The sequence below is a fragment of the Marmota marmota genome, unplaced genomic scaffold, assembly GCF_001458135.2.
Source record: "Marmota marmota marmota unplaced genomic scaffold, marMar, whole genome shotgun sequence".
Classification (NCBI taxonomy): domain Eukaryota; kingdom Metazoa; phylum Chordata; class Mammalia; order Rodentia; family Sciuridae; genus Marmota; species Marmota marmota.
Window position 1 is genome coordinate 32,407,824 of NW_026000240.1, and position 19,408 is coordinate 32,427,231.

At 40.3% G+C, this 19,408-nt stretch overlaps 1 protein-coding gene across 4 annotated transcripts in view; it reads right to left on the bottom strand.

The window, feature by feature from the left end:
* Positions 1 to 19,408, bottom strand: part of Col6a6 (collagen type VI alpha 6 chain) — a 154,106-nt gene that overhangs the window by 83,163 nt on the left and 51,535 nt on the right. For all 4 annotated transcript variants that reach the window (XR_007344131.1, XR_007344132.1, XM_048794213.1 and 1 more), the window contains exons 6-12: positions 18,697 to 19,257; positions 17,420 to 17,977; positions 14,299 to 14,874; positions 11,928 to 12,497; positions 4,464 to 4,807; positions 4,299 to 4,377; positions 268 to 422 (exon numbers count right to left, since the gene is read on the bottom strand). Coding sequence is in view for 2 of the 4 variants with exons in the window: in XM_048794213.1 (XP_048650170.1) it covers positions 268 to 422; positions 4,299 to 4,377; positions 4,464 to 4,807; positions 11,928 to 12,497; positions 14,299 to 14,874; positions 17,420 to 17,977; positions 18,697 to 19,257 (2,843 nt within the window). In the remaining 2 variants the exon portion in view is untranslated. The remainder of the gene's footprint in view (positions 1 to 267; positions 423 to 4,298; positions 4,378 to 4,463; positions 4,808 to 11,927; positions 12,498 to 14,298; positions 14,875 to 17,419; positions 17,978 to 18,696; positions 19,258 to 19,408) is intronic.

The following is a 19,408-nucleotide window of genomic DNA, read 5'->3' on the forward strand; positions in this document are numbered from 1 at the left end:
CTCTCTCTCCCTCCCTCCCTCCCTCCCCCCTCTCTTTTTTTCCTTTTATTTTTTACCAAACTTATCATTTAAGCATGTTTTGACCTATCTCTACTAAACTATATATTTTTCAAACACCCCTTACTTTTAGGCTGCTCACTGATACTGAAAAGCCTCCCTCCACTCCCCAAATGATCAGAATTAGTTCAAATGTATACACATAAATATGAAACATATATACAAGATAACTGAAATTTAAAAATGTCCAGTCTTTTCTGAATGACTTACCAGCTGCTTTGACAGCCGACTCCCAAGATCCCTCATGCCAATAGTGAACTGTGTCCTGTACTCAAATCCTTTCCCAAATTCAATGTAGAGGAGATCAGCCAGGTCACTTGAATAGGCAGCTCCATCCAGAGCCACGGTTATGAGTGCATTCAGGCCTATTTAACACAGTTTACAATTGCCCATGTGAGGTAGATTGATTAGTCTTTCTGTATTTTTAAATTGCTATTCTCAATAAACAGTTGCAAAAAGAACACTCAATTTTATTGTCTATGTACCCTAACCATATGATATAAATCTAAGAACTAACATGACTGCAATAAACTTATTAAATTGGAGAAAGCGGAAAAAATAATAGAAACTTCAATACCCTTATAATTTGAAGTAGGACAGTGAGTTAAAAAAAAAGAGCATGCTAATCCATAATGAGGGGTGTGGGTAGGGAAGAATGAAGGGACTATGGATTGGGCAGAAGGGAATGAGGGGAAGGGAGGGGCTATGGAAGTGGGAAGGACAGTGGAATGAGAGGGATATTATTATCCTATATGCACATATGATTAAACTACTGGTGTGACTCTGTACCATGTACAGCCAGAGGAATGAGAAGTTGTGCTCCATCTGTGTACAATGTGTCAAAAACCATTCTACTGTATAACCAACTAGAACAACATTTTTAAAAAGACAAAGAGCATGCTAAAGTACAGAGAAATTCAAGAAAGTAAAAGTTGTACATTTTTGCCACTAAATGGAGGATTCTTGAAACAGTAACATTTCAATCACCAAGAAGCTTTCAGAAATACAGAATTTCTTGGGCTATGTACCTACTCTGACTAATATCTTTCAATCAAGTACATAACTGAGTGAGAAACTGATCCTTTAAAAAATGTAGACTCTCAGTCCACATCCCCTATTTACTGAGTCAGAATTTGTATTTTAACAAAATTCCCAAGTCATTTACATGCAGGTTAAATCTTTAGATGACCTCATGGTAACAAACGTATCACCCAGCTTGAAAGGGATGATACATAATCATTGGGAACTGTGGTTTATGATTGGAATTTTATGAATAAGCATATTTTTAAAGAAAACTTTTAGCACTAACATAGGTTTGTCAATGACGTTATTTTGCAAACAGGAAGATTAAATAGACTTGACAATCACTATAATGCTACCATTTGTCAATAGTCACAACATGCCTGGAAGTTGGTTTACATGAGAATCCTCTGGGTTCTTGGATATGATTATAACCCTATTTAATAAATAAACAAAATGATTGGCTACATTGGTATTTTTAGGTTTTCACTTGGCCTAATTGTGAAGCCTTGCACTCAAAAGGACATTTTAACAAAAATGCACTAAGGATATGATCATGAAATAAAGGGCAATCCTAAAACTGTGTAAATTTAGTTTGATGAAAACCCCAATTCCATTGGCTTCTCATTTGAGTACAGGTGGGTAAGAGATTATTTGGATAGGATTTGGGTCCAACACACCAGAGTAGATTGTTTAAGAGTAGATTGTTTAAGAGAGTCAAGATGACTTCTAAGGTACATTTATATGATGTAATTTTGAATAAAGTGAGGCAAAGACAAAGAGGACAATGAAAAGAATTAAGTTTCAGGGGAATATTGGAGTGTCTTGAGTTCCATAAGAGAGAAATGGAATGGCTGGTGTAAATGGAATAAAAGAAAGATTGCCAAGGAATAGGGTGACCAACTCATCCCAAGGTACCTGAGACTTGCCTAGCTGTAGAGCTCAAAGTTTCTGGCTTGTCCCAAGCAAACCAGAACAGTTTGTCACCCTTCTAGAATGGGAATAAAATGGGAGAAGAAGAAAAGAGGTTATTAGGTGGGCTGGGATAGGGAGAGCTGTACACACTGATTGGAGATTAGCAATAGTGAGAAGGCATGCTTATAGGTCTATTTATAAGGGAGGGAAAGTCTTCTCACATCTCATATTTTTCTTATTAAGTTCCAGGAAAGGTAAAAATTTAAGAGTTACAAGAAACATGGGATTGTTAACTTTCAGGAAATATGCATATAATTATTATTTATAACTGCTTTTTCTCAGAATAGGAGACTCCAGCCATGCTCCCTTTAGTCTCATCCAGTAATTGAGTATCTTAAGTACGTTGTCTTCAATTCCGAAGAAGGAATTAAGAAAGAAGAGATTTCAAAACTTGGGAGAATAAAGATTCACTGAGTAGATTCTAGGGTATTCAATTTTAAAAAATTAAAAACTGATTTCAACTTCTGCCCACAAAGATAAGTTTTGAAACTATCTGCCATTTAGGATCCTTTTCTCTTATCTCCTTTTGTTACATGGTGATTGTGCAGTTTACATGTGTATATATGTGACCTCAAATTAAGGTGGCTCTTCTAGGTATTAGATCATAGGATCCATCAACTAATGTCATATATGAAGCCAGGGGTACTTCTTTTCCATATTGAGAGTCATTTGACGCCTTTTAGAGAACATTAGAAACTTCATTCCTTGGGCTATTTTTCAAAGATTCTAAATTTCTGAGACTATTATTTTAAAAATCTAATTTCTAAAGTTAACACTGATTTACAACTTTTCTAGTGGGAGTTGGAAGAAAGGATTGGTCTTAGCATTCTGAATTTTCCAAGGCATCTCCTGGAAGAAACTTCAATGCTGTCTGAAAGAGATACATCTTTTCCCCACAGAAGGAAAGCTGAGATGATTAAAAAGAACAATGGCTTCTACAAAAGTGCCCACCCAAACTAAGAGCTCTTGTTCTCAATCTTAATTAAAATCCTAATTGCTAAGTTCATGATCAAAGGCTTGATAAAGAGTGTCCTACGAAGGGTGAAAGAAAAGCTGTAAGTTTAGAGAACTTTGCAATTTATTGACGATTGAGGGGAGAGAACCAAACAGAAAAGATGAAGTCCAGTCAGCCTCTACTAGTGAACCTTTGGGGCAGATATCCTAAGTACGTTGTCTCAGTATCTTAGTACGTTGTCTTCAGTTCCTAAGAAGGCCAGTTTCCCTGGAGGCAGAGCCTTAGAGGAGAACTCAATGCATACAATTTTTTTTGAGGAAGAACTCTAAGAAAAAGGTAGAGGGAATAAGGGTTAGGGCAGGGAAAGAAGGTGAGCAAGATAGCATTTCAGCTTGAGTTTAAGGTTAGCCTGATCCCAGGGAGCTCTGGAGCACAAATTGCACACTTTGAGGCAAAGGTTCAAATCTTCCTACTATATCTGCTGCCCAGGGATGGGGTGGGGAGCAATCTGCCAGGTGAGGTGGCTTCCTCTGGCCACGACTAATTCTTCAGAGACTGAGTAAGCTGTGACTTTTTAGTAGCCAATATACTCAACCACAGTTGGCAGATGGGTGGTCCTGCCAATAAAGGGGACCAGGGTGGACCAACAATAACACCCACTTACAGGAGAGTGTTTCCATTCTTAGTCAAACCAGAAAGAACACTTGGATCCTTTTGCCTCCGCTGATCCATATTGTAATAAGAACTGACAATAAGTAAGACTGGCCATTGGTTCTTAAAGCTAAAAACCTGGTGCCAGAGCTTTATTACCTCACCAAGGCCATGGCTGGTCCATCTATGGTCTGAAGGAAGGAACTGATTATAAAGCCCCAAAACATGAATAAACATGTCCAGTAATGCTTGCCACTTCTAGAAGAAAATAATCCAACTCTCATATTCCTTGGTCAAGGAGAAATATCCCATTTGCTTTCATTGACTCTAAAGATGTAGAAATATTAGATAATGCAGGGTAAGGGGAAAAGAAACCTTCTCCAGGAAAGATTGGGAAGAAGAAACTCAGTGATACAAGACAAGGGACTGGATGTGGTATTCAGAGCTGTTTCCGACACACAGTGGAGGAAGAAAGCAGATGTCAAAATGTTCTCAGGGTCCATGTGTTCTATTGGGTGCATACAAAGTAGAAAGACTGCCAAGTTCAGGGTTATTTGAGTGCCTGGAAACTTAAGAGCAAGAGGTGGGCTCTGAGATTGTAAAGTTAATAAGTGCCACTTCCCCCACACCTGTCCAGTACCTTCTTTTCTAAGTTCATCTGATTTTTGTTCAAGTTTTTCAACATCGTCGTCCAATCCATCTGAAAATAAAAGGGCCACCTGGAATGTGTTAAAAAAGAAAAGAAAGACGAGTCAAAGAACTTCACTGCAATCACACAGCAACAAATAAAATCAAGCCAGGTTACCTTTCCCCGAGTCGCTGACTTATTCTGGAACGCGTCCCACAGGGAACTCAAGAGGTTTGCGTTGAGAAGAGACGGGCCTTTAACTGTCACCCCCTTCAAGCTGTTCAGGATGTTTTCACTGTAGATCTCAAACTTGGGAAAATGTTTTTCCATGGCATTTGTCACTTGGAAAGCCACACTGACCTGAGTCTCAGTGCCCACCTCACAGCTTACCCCGTTGAGGGAGCTGATGGCACGTAAGAGGTCTTGAAGATAGGTTTCCATCCAAGGCTGGCCTTCCAGAAAAGTCTGCCCTTTCAGCTGAGTTGAGATGTCAAATCCAACCACAATATCCACAAAACAATCTAGGATTCAAGGGAAAAGCATGTCTTACCAAATCAGCAAACTTTTACTTGACTGATTCTAGGCTCTTGGAATTTTTATTTCGATTCCAGGTATGAAGTTGGAAGACAAGAAAGGGAAAGGAGAATGGAGGAGGCTCAGAACCATTGTTTTATAACCTGTAATAGTATAAATGTATTATTATTTTTATCTGATGTATGATCTAGATGGTTCTATAGCAACCACATTTCTGAAAGATTTTATTGTAGTCATTGAAATAATCCCCTTTAAATAGGCAAAGTCATTTAAATATCTCTAAAGTATGTTGTGGAAATGTTAATACAACAAGAAACTCATATCATGCTATTTATCAACTGAGGTCTTTTAGTAGATATTAAATTTGAATAAATATAAGGGAAATGTAAAAACATTTTGCATATAGAAAATAATTCAGAATAAAATAAATCTCAGAGGACTTGTTTTGATGATTCATTTTTCCAAAAAGGGTCTCTAATTCCTCCTTTGGAACAAATAAAAACAAAACAAAATATTCTTGAGATTTTGCTTCGTTTAAGTCCTACAGGTAAAGAAAGTTGCAATCCAATCCTCCATATTTGATCATGTCAAGCCCTCAGCCCTTCAGGAAGATAAAGGTACTTCTATTTTTAAATCTAGAGGTAGTCGGAGAAGTGTTTCATTTAAAGGACTTTGCCTTTATCCTTAACATCAGGACAAATCAAGCATTGGAAAAATCAGAATGGGTTTGATGTTTTAAGCTGAGCTTCCTAAAGGTAGATAATTAAAGGATAAAAATCATACAACACACTCTTTTTCTTCAAGATTTTTTAAGTTGGTTAAACATTCCAACCTTTTACAGCAAACAACATGTACAGTTTGCTTGATACAATAAGTAGGAGTGAGTGCTTTTTGCTTTGCTTTGCTTAGATCAGCAGTTTTTCAGGTGTGTTTTGTATAGACAATGCCTGCCTACATTTCTTCCCAGATACCCTGGCTAGTTGGACATTTGCAAATCTTTGAAACCAAAATGTCAACTTCAGTTCTTAAAACAAGGACCATAACTTGATTTTTTTTTTCAATGAGAAAGGAGGTAAGTGAAGGAAAATAAAAGCTCTATTAGATTATCAATTTTCACCATGAGATTTAAGGTAAGTCAATATGTTATCAAAACATCCAGAAGAGTGGCCTTCTTAGTTTGCTATCTTTTACTTTATTAGAAATTCTCTTCTTGGATACTAGAAAAGCAGGATAAGAAAAAGAAAGCAGTTAGAAGGAAACATCAGAGTATGTCCTTTCCAAAAACCTCTTAAATTTATATCTTCTCTTGACTTGAGATTGAAATTTTTATTGTGGCATTGTTTTAACCTCTGGAAAGAAAACCAGTCAGTAACTAAGATAAATGATCTCATAATAATGTGAGCAAAGGAATAGAATTTAGCAAACACATTGTGTGAGCAGCCGGGTGTCTAAGTACAATAGTGATGAGGCCCTACTGATCGAGTGGGTTCCCAGGCAGTGGGCCCTGAAAATGCTACAGAGGTAACTGCCCTAAATCAGGAGCCCCTGGAAGTCTTGAGGCCTAGAGTCTTCCACATCAGAGTTGTACTTTGGAATGAATCCAGCAAAGGTGATTCAAATGAACTGGAGGCAGGGGTAGTTTTGGATGTGAGCTAGGGAGAAGGCTAAAATTGATTTATGAGCTATAATGAGGAATTAAACTAGGATAACAGAAATGGGAATAGAGAAGAGCAATAAAAGAAAATTAAGAAGGTAATCCACAGGCTACAGAGGAAAAAATTTTAAAAAGAGAGAGAGAGAAGTAAAAGTAGCATTCTGAGCCTTCATCTAGTCCCCCAGTATGGGTGCCCAGGGGGCAGGTCTTTGGGAAGACAGGAGGCTTCGTTTCAGGCATGGGCTGGCCATGACTCTGTTACTGCTAAATGAATTTGGGCAGATCTCTTGCCCTCTCTAGGCATTACTTTTCTTGACATGAAGATAAAGGGATTATGTATCTCAAAATAAAAACACAAAAGAACAAAAAAGCATAGATTGGACTGGACAGTCTTGTGGTTTTCCAGCCAGATCCCAAAGCTGATTCTAATTATCTGAGTCTTTAAAAAGAGTCCTTATAAGTTAGAGTTGGTGATGGCAGATTGTTAGTCTTAAGAAACACTGCTCAGAGGCTAGGGTGTATTTAGAAGATTTGAAGACAGATTCTAGTGGGGAAAGTGGGCCTGTTGGTAGTTATCAGCTGGGGAGGAGACAGATTTGTACGGGGTCTTTGAAATAAGGTGTATCTTTGAAGAAAAATAAGAAAGAATGATCAAGGAAATATAGTTAGGTACTATAAGAGTCCCAGTGTCTATAACTCCTATATCTGTTTTCTCCCTCTGCACAGAATTACGACTTTGTCCACTGAAGAACCACAACTTCCACCATTTGGTCTCCTAACACACGGGGGTGAGGGTCAGGTTTGACAGGGTCTCTGTTGTGTTCATTCTAAGAGAGCTGCAGTGGTGCCCACATGCATGTAACCCAGGTGAAGTCAAGAAGGCTCTGGCTCCTTTCCCACTTCCAATCCCACATGTGTTGCATGGTGCATCCTGTTGCTGGTTTCCTCAGCAGTTTCCCAAAGAAGCTGGATAACACCACCCAGTAGGGTGGGAGGGCAAACTCTCCATGGGATAAATGCTAACCAAGAGACATAGATGGAAAGATGCATCCTCTCCTTTACTCACATGCTGGCCTGGTCTGGACAGTGGTTCTGCAGGGTAATGTTTTGCACGGCCAATGTGCCAGTTGTGCTTTCTTAAGAAGCCATGGGTAGCTTGGCAACGTACCACCTTGTATTCACTTTCCCTTCTTTCCTGCATCTCTGCTACTCAGTCTTGCTTTACTTTATTGCACTTCCAATAAAGTATTAGCACATAAGCGTTGCTCGGAGTTCTGTTTCTAGAGCATCCAGCAAAAGCAGGAACATAAAGAGCTCCTTGTCAAGAAAAGTTGGAAACTATTTTCTATTTTACCCTTGTATTTCTCACATTCCTTGAATCAAATAAATCCTTAAGTTTCCTCTGACCTCATTCTATTCAAACAGGCCCTTTGATCCATCTGTCCATGATTACAGGTGCAAAAGATGAGAAGTACTCCTGACTCTTTTGCTACCTCCTCAGGGCTCCATGCCAAAAAGATTGGACATTCCCATCCTGAAAACTGTCCAAGTTTCCTCTAGGTAGACAGAGTAACCACCCTCCAGAGAAAAATCAGGAGAGTACGCTTGGGTGAAGGTTATAAATCAGACTTTGGAGTTTAGCTATGTAGGATGATTTGGCATATTAAATGTGAACATAGTTCTGATATGTTAAAATATTGAAATTTTGGGGTTGGGGGATATAGCTCAGTGGTAGAGCACTTGCCTAGCAGGTGTAAGGCCCTAGGTTTGATCCCCAATAAGGCAAAAGAAAAATAATAATAAATAAAAATAATAATAAATAAAATAATAGAAAAATAAAAATTATCTTCACATTGTCTAAACTGAGGATCTTAAGAAAATACAATAAAGTTCCTAAGCCAAAGAACCCTTGGTAAATTTTCTCCTACAAACTAACCCCGTTACTCCAATTTTTATAACAGAGATTAACAATAATGCTCAATAAGTGTAACAAGTTATTATTATAAGTTACACTTATTACACTTACTGAGCATTTACCAAGCACTTCCCACTCTTGGTCTCACTTGTCCTTATATAACAGGAAACATGCAGAATCCCTCATAATATGTTCATTTTGTAGAGGAAGAAGCTGTGACCTAGAGAAGTTTGCCCAAGGTCTCACAGTTATGACTGGATCTCATGCTTGGGATTTAGATCCAGGCTTGTCGGGAGTCCATATGTTGAGCCACCCTATTTTATCACTTCCTGGGTGGCCGATGATGACAGGTCATGCGGGTTACCAGTCCTGCTGCTAGACTGTGCTGTGCTGTTGGAAGTGTCAACTTAGCAGCAGGTGGTTTCCTTCGGAAGCAGCAGCTCGTGGAAACGATTTCAAGGATATTAATCCCTGACGTCCTCATCAACCCCAGCTATTAATTGGTGAAGCACAACACTTTGACACTCATTCTTTATACTGTCAGCCCCAGATAATCTGCACAATAACTACATCAAGAAAACAGGTTAATTTAATAAAAGACTAGGGTGGAAGAGGTTGGGATCAGACAGACTTAGGTTTCAAAATATGCTTTATCTATTATTCTTGTATGATCCGGACCGGACTACCAACATTCCTTTGAGTTTCAATTTCCATAGTTTGATTGATTGATTGATTGATTGATTGATTTTGGTGGTACTGGGAATTGAACCTAGGGCCTCAGACATACTAGGCAAGTGCTTTACCATTGAGTTACATCTCCAGTCCTTGTTTCCACATCATATAGGGTGTTAGGAGAGTCAATGAGATAATAACAGTTGAAGTTCTTAGAGCTCTAGGCTTGACCCTTCAGAGATGCTCAAAAGGATATTGATTCTCAGTAAGATCCTTAATATTTCCATGCAGTTGACTTTACTTTTGCATTCTGCATCACAGTCTACAATCGGAGAAACTCTTAGAGATGAGTTAGCTTTAAAAATGACAAAACAAAGACTCAGAAAAGCTAGTGACTTCTTCAAAGTTAGGCATATTTTTTTGTTAAGAAGCAGAGCAGATGGGAGTGTAGCTCAGTGGTGAAGTGTTGGCCTAGCATGTGTGAAGCCCTAGGTTCCATTTCCATCACCAAAAGAATAAGTAAAATGAGAAGCAGAATGTCCAGGCTCTAAGCTTAGTTTGTTTGAGTCACATCAAGTTACCGTCTCATTTGAGGATTTATTATATTGCATTAAAGAACTGGCATCCCTTAATATATTCTCATAGGCCTTTGAAGGTTTATCGGTGCTCATTCCAGACTCATCAGTCCTCAGCTCGTAGCTTGGATCCAAAGCTCTCACATTCCTGCTTGCTGGAGTAATGACTTCAAGTTTATCTTAATACAGAGTACTTTCCTTATTTAATTTTTTTTTTGCATTCACAGCTATTTCCTTTAAAGATAACTCATTCACTACTTGTAGTTTATATTTTTGTATTTTACGTTCCGCATGATTTTTTGTTATGCACTCAAGTAGAAACTAAATTGTTTTAAGATAATTTTCTGCCTAATAACTAGAAATGGATATTTCATGTGAAAACAGGAAATTGATGCAGAAGGTTTAGCCGAGGGAATCAGATACATTCCAAAGTATGAGTAGATCATAAAGCAGGAAGTACAAAGACAGTTTTTAGTCAATGGTGGGGCTCTTAACTGTAAACCCCCACACTGGGTCTTATAAAAGATGAGATTGGAGCTAAGAAGAACATTTATGGAGAGCATTGTTGATGATTGGGAGCTCTTACACACACACACACACACACACACACGAGATAATTTCCTCTAAGTCAAGAGAGAGGAGTGTTCAGAGATAACTTAAGCCTGGAAACTCTAAGGAGTGAGACACAGGGCTGTAATTTCCAGTGTTTACTGGGGCAAGTGACATGCTACTGTTCCTTGTGGAACTGATATGGCTGAGTATAAGAAAGAGGTATTGGGGCTCCTCTCATCTCCCATCCAAGAAGCCTATCTAGGGGCCGGTGAGTGGAGGGAGTACATACAGACCTCAGTAGAATAAAGCCAGAATCATCACCAGAGGCTCAGAGGCTGAGGAAGGGATCCTGCTTTATGAACCATCTAGAATTCAGACATATTTGACTTCCTCAAAGGAGCTACAGTTGAGAGATGCCCCCAGAAATGGATTCTTGGTGGGGAGGAAGGATGATGGGGGATAGGACAGAGGATCTTTGAAGGACTCACAAATGGACCCAGCTTTGGACATTGGCTATCATCAAAGAAAACCAATTCCTGACAAGTATTATCAAGTAAAAACTTCTATGGACCTCCTCTCCCTTCCCCACCCCATTCTGGAATGGCAAGAAACCAGTTTTAGCAAGGTGGGGACAGGGTCTAGGAAGAAAGGATAGCAGTAAAAGATGGGAACCATGAGCAAAATGTCAACCGTGTATGGCCTCTTCTCTGATGGCAGGTGAGCAGTCTGTGGCCAGCTGGAAAGTGGAATAACCTTGGATGAAGTTTAAAGTTTTAATAGCTGCATTGAGATAGACATATTAATCACCAAGAGGAGGTTCATTTATTTCTTAGAAATGATTAGGGGCAAGGGAAGAGCTAGCCCCCATGAATAAATTTAATGGGTCAGTGGTGGACAAAAATGAAGTGACTTTTACATTACATCCCAAGGTGTCATGCTTATTCAAAGCAAAGTTTAAATATGTGATTTCTCATTTAATCCTCACAGTGATCTTTTTAAACCAGGTGATGCTATTATTCACATTCCATGGGTGAGACAATTAAAGTTAGAGAAGTTAAGCAACCTGACCAAGAAAAATCGGCTGGAGCAGGGACTTTGTAGTTGGCTATCTGTCTGCAGAGGCCTCTTGATGTCCTATGGCTTTCTTTTCCTTGGTGGAAATTTGGAGTTAATGTTTACCAACCCGGAGAGTGCCTTTATGATAAGTAAAAAAATAGTTACTCTCCTTCAAGACACTTTACTTCCACCTATTGGGACAGTGTCAAAATATGCTAATGTGTTTAAGATATTTATTAGTTTCTGTGGTATAATTTCATAACAAAGATATGAATTTCCACATCTGTACCTATGGCACTTGGAGGTCCTGTAGGCTCAACTGCCAGGTAACCAACATCATAAGTCTTTACTCATTTGAAAATGTCCTTCAACCTCTGAAACCAGCCAGATTGTGAACAATGGCCCTGTCCTCACACCCTCTGAAGCTGAGGCTCTCCATTCTCAGAGGGGGCATGCTCCCCCAGGATGGAGGGTGAAAAAAAGATATAGAATCCCAAACATGCTGTTTCTCAATCTACAAGTCACAAAAATACTTGATAACTGTGAAAAAAATAATAAATGTGAAAACCAGAGGCACAAATCTAAGTTCTCCCAGCAACCCCAGGGGATGCACATAGAGCCTGAGGAAAATGTGACTGAAGACAGTGGAGAGATGAAAAATGAAGAACGTATTAAATACTTACTGCTCTCACCCCCCGAGGTGCAGATGTTGCGAACAATCCTTTTTTTGACTTTTTTCAGTTCATCAAAATTATGAACTGTCAACTTTTTTTGTGCAGTCCCAGTAATCTGAACGAGCTGCTGATCATCCACATCTCCAATGCCCACCGAGTAGATGTCAACACCTTTGCGTCTCAGCTCTTCAGCAGCCTGAGCCACTTCGTCTTGGGACTGGCCATCTGTGAGGACCAGCAACACCTGCGGGGTACCTGCATTGATCCTACTGCCCATGTCTGGCCTAAAGTAATGCCCCACCTCCCGGAGTGCAGCGCCAATGTGTGTGTATCCAAAGATCTGCTGGATGTTTTCAATCTGAAACGATATCTCCTTTTCACCGGTGAATGTTCCTAGTAGAAACTCTGGCCGGTAGGTATGGCTAAACTGGGCGGCTCCTATGCGCACTCTGTTGAGGCTGACATCAAAGTCTTGAACAATAGATGCTAAAAATTCCTTCATCTTCTTGAAGTCACTTGGGTGAATGCTATTTGAACCATCCATGAGAAAAACAAGATCTACTTTTTCAATTTCACAATCTACAAAGGAGAGGAATTGGAACAACAATGACAAAAACCAGAGTATTAGTTTTTCTTTCATCCACCAAAAGTAAATTAAATGTTTACAGCCACATAGAGACAATATTTCTGAAAGTGGTTTCTTATCTTAATGCTACTCTCTGGTCACATTAATTGGAGAAGGAAGTAAAAACAAATGATCAGTTCATAAAGGCAACACAGGCATGAACTACTCACACATCTCTTGATATTTCTCTTGGCTTGTCCATTTGGTCTGACGCCATTTTCTTTTCTGACATGCCAGAGAGCTGGGAATGGTGCTAGAAAAAAACTTTTTCTCATCTGCAATCTAGTCTTAACCCTTCCAGAAAGCCCAGGGAAAGTAGTAGCACAGCAAGGAAAAAAACCAAAATAACACATATCCATTGAGGAATTCAAACAGAAACAGATGGTTCACGTTATTGACTTGGCCTCTCTGGCCAGTTGAGCCAATAAATGTTTTTCTGGTTTATTAGGTCGAATCAATGGGAGGACTTAAGAGCATGCCTTCTGGTGTATATCTAGTTGATTTTCCTCCTCTTTCAGCCCTCTTTTTGATACGTAGGCAAAAAATACCTACCTGAGGAAAAAAAATATTTTTGAGTAAACAATTTAGTATGTTTGAGCTACTTCTCTGGTATTAATACAGCAAATACAAAACAAAAAGGATAAGAGGCCAACGAGTGAGTTATACTTGGCACACAGTCCTGTGTGATCCTTGGCTTTCTGGTAAGCATTATCATTTCCCAGAATTCCCCAGTGATCCCACCACTGACCCAACTTAATTACATCTCATTGTCACCTCAGAGAAGATTAAAGGTATCGGAGGAGATTCCTGCCGTCCAGATAAGGAAGACATCAAAAGAAATACAGGAGAGCCTTCAGGAATGGGTCAGCTCATTAAACTCCTTCATTTCAGATTCCAATAAAAGAAAGCAAGTACTGTTTTTCTGCTCAAAGAACTTTTCAATACAAAAATGCAGAGCCGTCTTTCACAGGGGACTCGAGAAGGACAAATCAAATTTTAGGAATTAACCACAAGGAGATTTGTCCTTGTTTTCTATAAAGAGGTCTGTCCCAGTGAAGACCCAGAAAGATTCTGTTAGTTTCATCAAAGAAAAAGATGGTAGTTGTGTTCTATGGATGCAAGGCATACGAAAACCAGAAAAGTTAAAATGATTTTGAGAAAAGAACGGCACCAAGATGTTGAAATTGTGCATTAACAGCCATTCATCTAATAAAAATAGTGGGTTTTTTTTTCCGTAAAATATGTCTTGGGAAAAATACTAAGACATTTTAGTAACACATAATCTCCCTCTAACCCCAAAGTGTAAGATGACATTTTAGATGAACTTGTGCCATATTAGAAATAAGTGAATAAACAGGGGATTCCTAACCATGGACACAAGAAGATTTCATGCTGATTCTTAGAGATAGAATTTTATTTCTTATGTAAACCAGGGAGAAAAACCAGTGGGTAGAATAACCTGTGATTTAATAAATAAATAAAGCCTGTTCCAAACTGGTGAATTCCCCATCATTAGAATAGTTTAGGAAAAGTGATCAGGAAGTTGGAGAAGGTACTTCTTTTGAGGGAGGAGGCTGAACAAAGTGACCCTGAGGTTTTCCCACGTTCTGGAATCTCAGAGTAGGGGAGTCTGCTGAAACAAGTTTGGCTCATTCTCTTCTCTGGAAAACTTCTCCCTTAAGGACTATCGCTTTGGCATCTCCCGCATTTGGCCCTATGCTAATAACAAGGAAAAACTTGATGGACAAGGCTTACCAACTTTTGAAGAGTTACAGACACTGGCTGAGACATCTGAAAAGATCCCCTTCAGGCCTCCAAAAGTCTCCACAAAGTAGTACTTATCTCTTGATCCTGCCATCGCTAACAGCTCCACAGGATTGGCACCAGCAATGCCCACAGCCAGGACGAGAATGCCTTTGTCCCGCAAGGCCTTTGCAGTGGCATTGAGTTTATCAGCATCGTGAGATTCCCCATCGGTGATCACGATGAGGACTTGGGGGACCCCCTTGTGCAGGCGGCTGCCCCTGGCTTCAGTGAACATGTGGTCTGAGAAGGCTAGTGCCTCTGCTGTGTAAGTGTTGCCCCCCATGGGCTGGTCATTCTGGAGCACTGAAATCACCTCCAATTTTGTGCCAAGATCACCCAGATAAAACAGTACCTCTGGGTCATCAGCGTACTTCAGGGCTCCAAACCGGACCTGGTTCTTTCCAACATCAGCTTTTTTCACTAAGCCAATCATGAAGTCCTTCATGATATTGTATTCATCGTAATCAATGCTGCCAGAGCTATCGATCACAAACACAACATCCAGAATTTCAATCCGCTTGCATTCTAGAAGAGGGAGGGAAGGAAAAATCAATATGGATTAGCTTTGGAGAGTCCCCAAACTGTTTTTTTGTTTTTTTAATTGCTGGTGTTTCCATTGCATGGGATCATGCTGAACATTAAAATATCAATTCCCTGGATAATAGAGACACATGCACTTTTGCACTGCCAATACATAATGATGATCAGGTAAGTTTTCAAGACCAGGCAGGTACGAAGGGAAACCTACCAAAGGTTTGGGAGGGGTGGAAAAACAAACACAAGATCATCGGGAATAAATTTTCAAAAAATCCTTTGGACTAAAAAACCCAAATCAAAGTTTCATGTAAATTTTCCCATATAAATGTTTCCTTCAACATGTGTTTTCATTTAAATGAATTTGTCTTTTTTTCTTTAAGGCTATAGGGATCTTGAGATCTTATTCCTAAGATAAAACTTTGAGGAAATAACCGAATAAAAATTAATTTGGCAATACTATATTTTTTTCATAGTTATGATGGCTGACTTTCAAGGTTACATTTTATCCCCCTTTGACCTTCCTGAAACATCTATTTATTTTCATATTGGGCGGCCACATGAAAAAAAAAAAAGCCCATTTCTCCCTTGGCCCAGTTTAATTGTCTTAGTATGACACTCTGAACTTCTTAAACCTGAGGTCAAGGCCATGGAAAAGTAGAGCAGGAAAGACCCCAATTAGTAATTCATGAGAAGCATGTTCCATCTAAAGGAGCTCATCTATTCTGAGTTCGAAGCGCCAACTCATCCATTCTGGAGAAGTTTTCTCGCTAAGAAGGCAAGTCCTTCTGACCTTACATAGTGCATTGTCTCTGCAGGCCTTAGAAAGGTATGATCCAAGTGTTAACTCATCCCTTCTTGAGAAATGGGACTGGGAGGAAGTACTCTCCTCCCCCTCCCCCTCCGAGAGTGTCTGTATCTCCTCCTCTGTGACCCAGTCATTGGCCATGTGCAGGACTGTTGAAAACCCCAGAGCCAATATACCTAACTGCTAATTGGAGACCTTGTGTACAGAGCCATAAACCAAATTCCAAGGAAGTCTGACTCCACTAAAGAAGGAGCTAGGTCCCTCTGGTCTTAGGCTGCCTGCAAATCTTGCTTGGATGACTCAGGGGACTGGAGGTGGGTGGGTAGATTGCTCAGCTTTGGAAGCTTTCAACGGGTTCATATTTGTTCTGGATGGAATTACCAGGGATTAAAAACAAGGTGTACTCCCCTTTCTACAAAACACAGGCCATGATCATCAAACCTTGTAGTGGGAGTTGGACAGAACCGTTACTTGAATGTCCCTCTCCTCCCCTAAAATCCCATTAAGATCCATCGCCCACGTAGACTTTTCAATATGCCTGCTGTTAAGCCCCTGGGGTCACAGGATAAATCGGCCCCTTCTATTTGTTGATCTGGTTTTTGTTTTGTTTTTATTCTGGAGATTGAACTCAGAGCCTCACACATGTCACAGGCAAGTGCTCTACAGCTGAGCTACATCCCCAGCCCTGAGCATTTGTTTGATGACTTCCATTACTCTGCAGCATCATAGGCAGAGATTGGGGACACTGCTCTTTACTTCCTTTGAAACATTCATTGTTCAAGTTCCCCTTACCACAGTCCTTCTTTATAATATTTAATGTATATCAAAATGTTTTCGTAAATATCTCCTTTGATTAAGTATTATTTTTAGAAATTACAAAAAGAAAAAAAATAGCCCATAGAGACTGGATACCAGGCTTAAAGACTAACTACCCTTTGTCTAGAAGTTATGCCCCTCCTGACTGCCTCAGAAACCCACATGTAATCTAGTGGCACAGTGTATGCAGTCTGGACCCCTCATCTTAAGATAGGGCCAGTTCTTTCTCTAACTCATGATGTAGAGCTCCCATGGGATCAGGCTGTAACTAGACTCCAGCTAGAATGAACTCCTTGCTTAGCACCTACCTATGCCCTGCCCTCCTCTTCTTCTTCTTCTTCTGAAAATACCTCCTCAATAAATCACCTCCACAAGAACTTCTGATCAGCTGGGAACCTGAGCTAAGACTTGGTATGGTACCACTTTTCTTAAATAAAGGATTCATCACCTCAGGTCTATTTGTCTAAAACAGGAATGAGACTAGACGAACCCAAATTGCTCTTGACTGTCTATTTAGTTCAACAGGTCAGTGCCAGGAATGGTGGCGCATACTTGCAATCCCAGTGGCTTGGGAGGCCGAGGCAGGAGGATCAGGAGTTCAAAGCCAGCCTCAGCAAAAATGAGGCACTAAGGAACTCAGTGAGACCCTGACTCTAAATAAAATACAAAATAGGGCTGGGGATGTGGCTCAGTGGTGGAGTAGCCCTGAGTTCAATCTCTAGCACCCCCAATATATATATATATATATACACGTGTGTGTGTGTGTGTGTGTGAAAAATCCTAGCATAAACACTTCAATTTAATGAAAATATTACGGGGTCCAAATAGAGCTCTACTTAATTCCAGAAGAAAATGACTCATATCCACATCTGGTGCTCAGATATTCCCACTCATGAACACAGGCATGCCTACCTTCATGGGGACTGCATATTCCCAAAACAAGATCATCTTCAATGTGCTGCAGGATGTCAAAATTCTCAACATAAAAAACCATCTCTGGCCTCCCACTGATCTCCTCGAGCTGGGTGACATTGGAGCCAAATACTCCCACAGAGTAGATAATGATGCCTTCTTGCCGGAGGGCGACTGCTGGGTCCTTTACTATGTCCTGAGCTTCACCATCTGTGATGAGGATGAGAAACTTCCTGACGTTGGGCCGGGCCCCCTTGGCGGGGCTGAAGTACTGAGACACGAAGGTCAGGGCGCCACCAGTCAAGGTAGTTTCTCCAATGTGAGCCATTTGGTCTATTGCATTTGAAATGTCGCTTTGGGTAGTGAACCTGTTGAGCTGAAACTCCTCCTTATTGATGTCACTGAACTGCACTACGCCGATTTGCACCCGATCTGCCCCAATCTGAGATTTGCTCACCAGGTTTTTCATAAATATTTTCATTTTCTGGAAGTTTTCAGGTCCTATGCTGCCAGAGCTGTCCACCAAAAACATGATGTCAGCTTTCATGTCCTTGCAGGCTGCATAAGAGAAATTAGCATGTTTATTCAAGACAACTCCATGCCAAAAAAGAAAAATAAATAAAGAAGAGTAAACAGGAGAATCCAAACCACAAATGATCTAGTGTGGAAGTTAAACACGTGCTTGGTAAGGATTATTAGTAGGTAAGTAAAGCAGTCTGCATTGTAGGATACATTGGGATGTTTAGCAGTATCCCTGACCTCTTCTCATTGGATGCTAGCAGGGCTTCATGATTATGACACCAAAATATCTCTAGAAGTTACCACATTCAACCAGAGGGGAATAACATCTGATTGAAAACCACCGACTTACAGATTTCATAAAAGTGCTATAAAACAGAAATTTAAGTGAACCCTAAGTACTCCTGGAAATCTGAAGTCACTTGATCATATGATACAGGTGACATCTAACCACATATCTAGCCTGCAGGGATTTGTTGGAGAAAGCTAATTAATTATTATTAGGGAGAATCCTTCCAAATATTTTTGTTATTTTTCAATTATATCAGTAATTGAACGGTATCAATTAGAACAACACTACAGTGGGCTGTTTTTTGTTTTTTTGTTTTTTCTAGAGAACAAACACGGTTATAGTTGCACAGATCAACAATTCTCAACTTAGCAATGTACATTGTTCCCCTTAACCAGCAATGTCAAACATCACCATGAAGGCGATGTGTGAGCTAAAGTCAAAAGGCAAGGGCCACCATTTCTCTCACCTTCTTCAGCACAGATTTCTTGGACAACTTGGTTCCTTATGTCTTTCAACGCATCAAAGTTGTGCACGTAGTACACCCTCTTCTCCTCTCCTGTGATTTCTCGTAGCTGTGTTTGGTTGGCCTCCTTGACCCCGATGGCATAGACACGGATGTTCTCCTCTCTCAGTCTATTGGCAGGCTCCAAGATGCTATCCTTGGACATGCCATTCGTCAAAATGACGAGATGGCAAGGCACTTTGTTTCCCCGCTGCTTCTTTGCTTTTTGCAACAACTTCAGTGTGAAATTCAGGGCTGCGCCCGTGTTTGTATTCCCACCCATCTGCCTGATGTTCTCGATGGCCTTTCCCAAATCGTGCTTGTTGGAGTACTTATTGATCTCAAATTCCAAGTCCCAGCTGTCGGCGTACTGAACAGCCCCCACGCGCACTTTATGGGGGGCGATGTTGAACATCCCTACCACCTCCGACAGGAAGGTTTTCATCTCTTGAAAGTCTGTGGCCTGTGTGCTCCCGGAGCCGTCAATGAGCAGATAGATGTCTGCTTCCTCTGTGTCCACACATGCTATGATGGAACCAAAAAATTGAACATGACATTAGGGAGTAAATGTGGAAGAGAAACGGGCACAGAGGGGAAGAAGGACAAGGATAAGCCACCACAGATGGAAAACGGTGTTTGGGTTTAAAAGGTTTGCTTTCCCTAGCTTGAAGGGGGG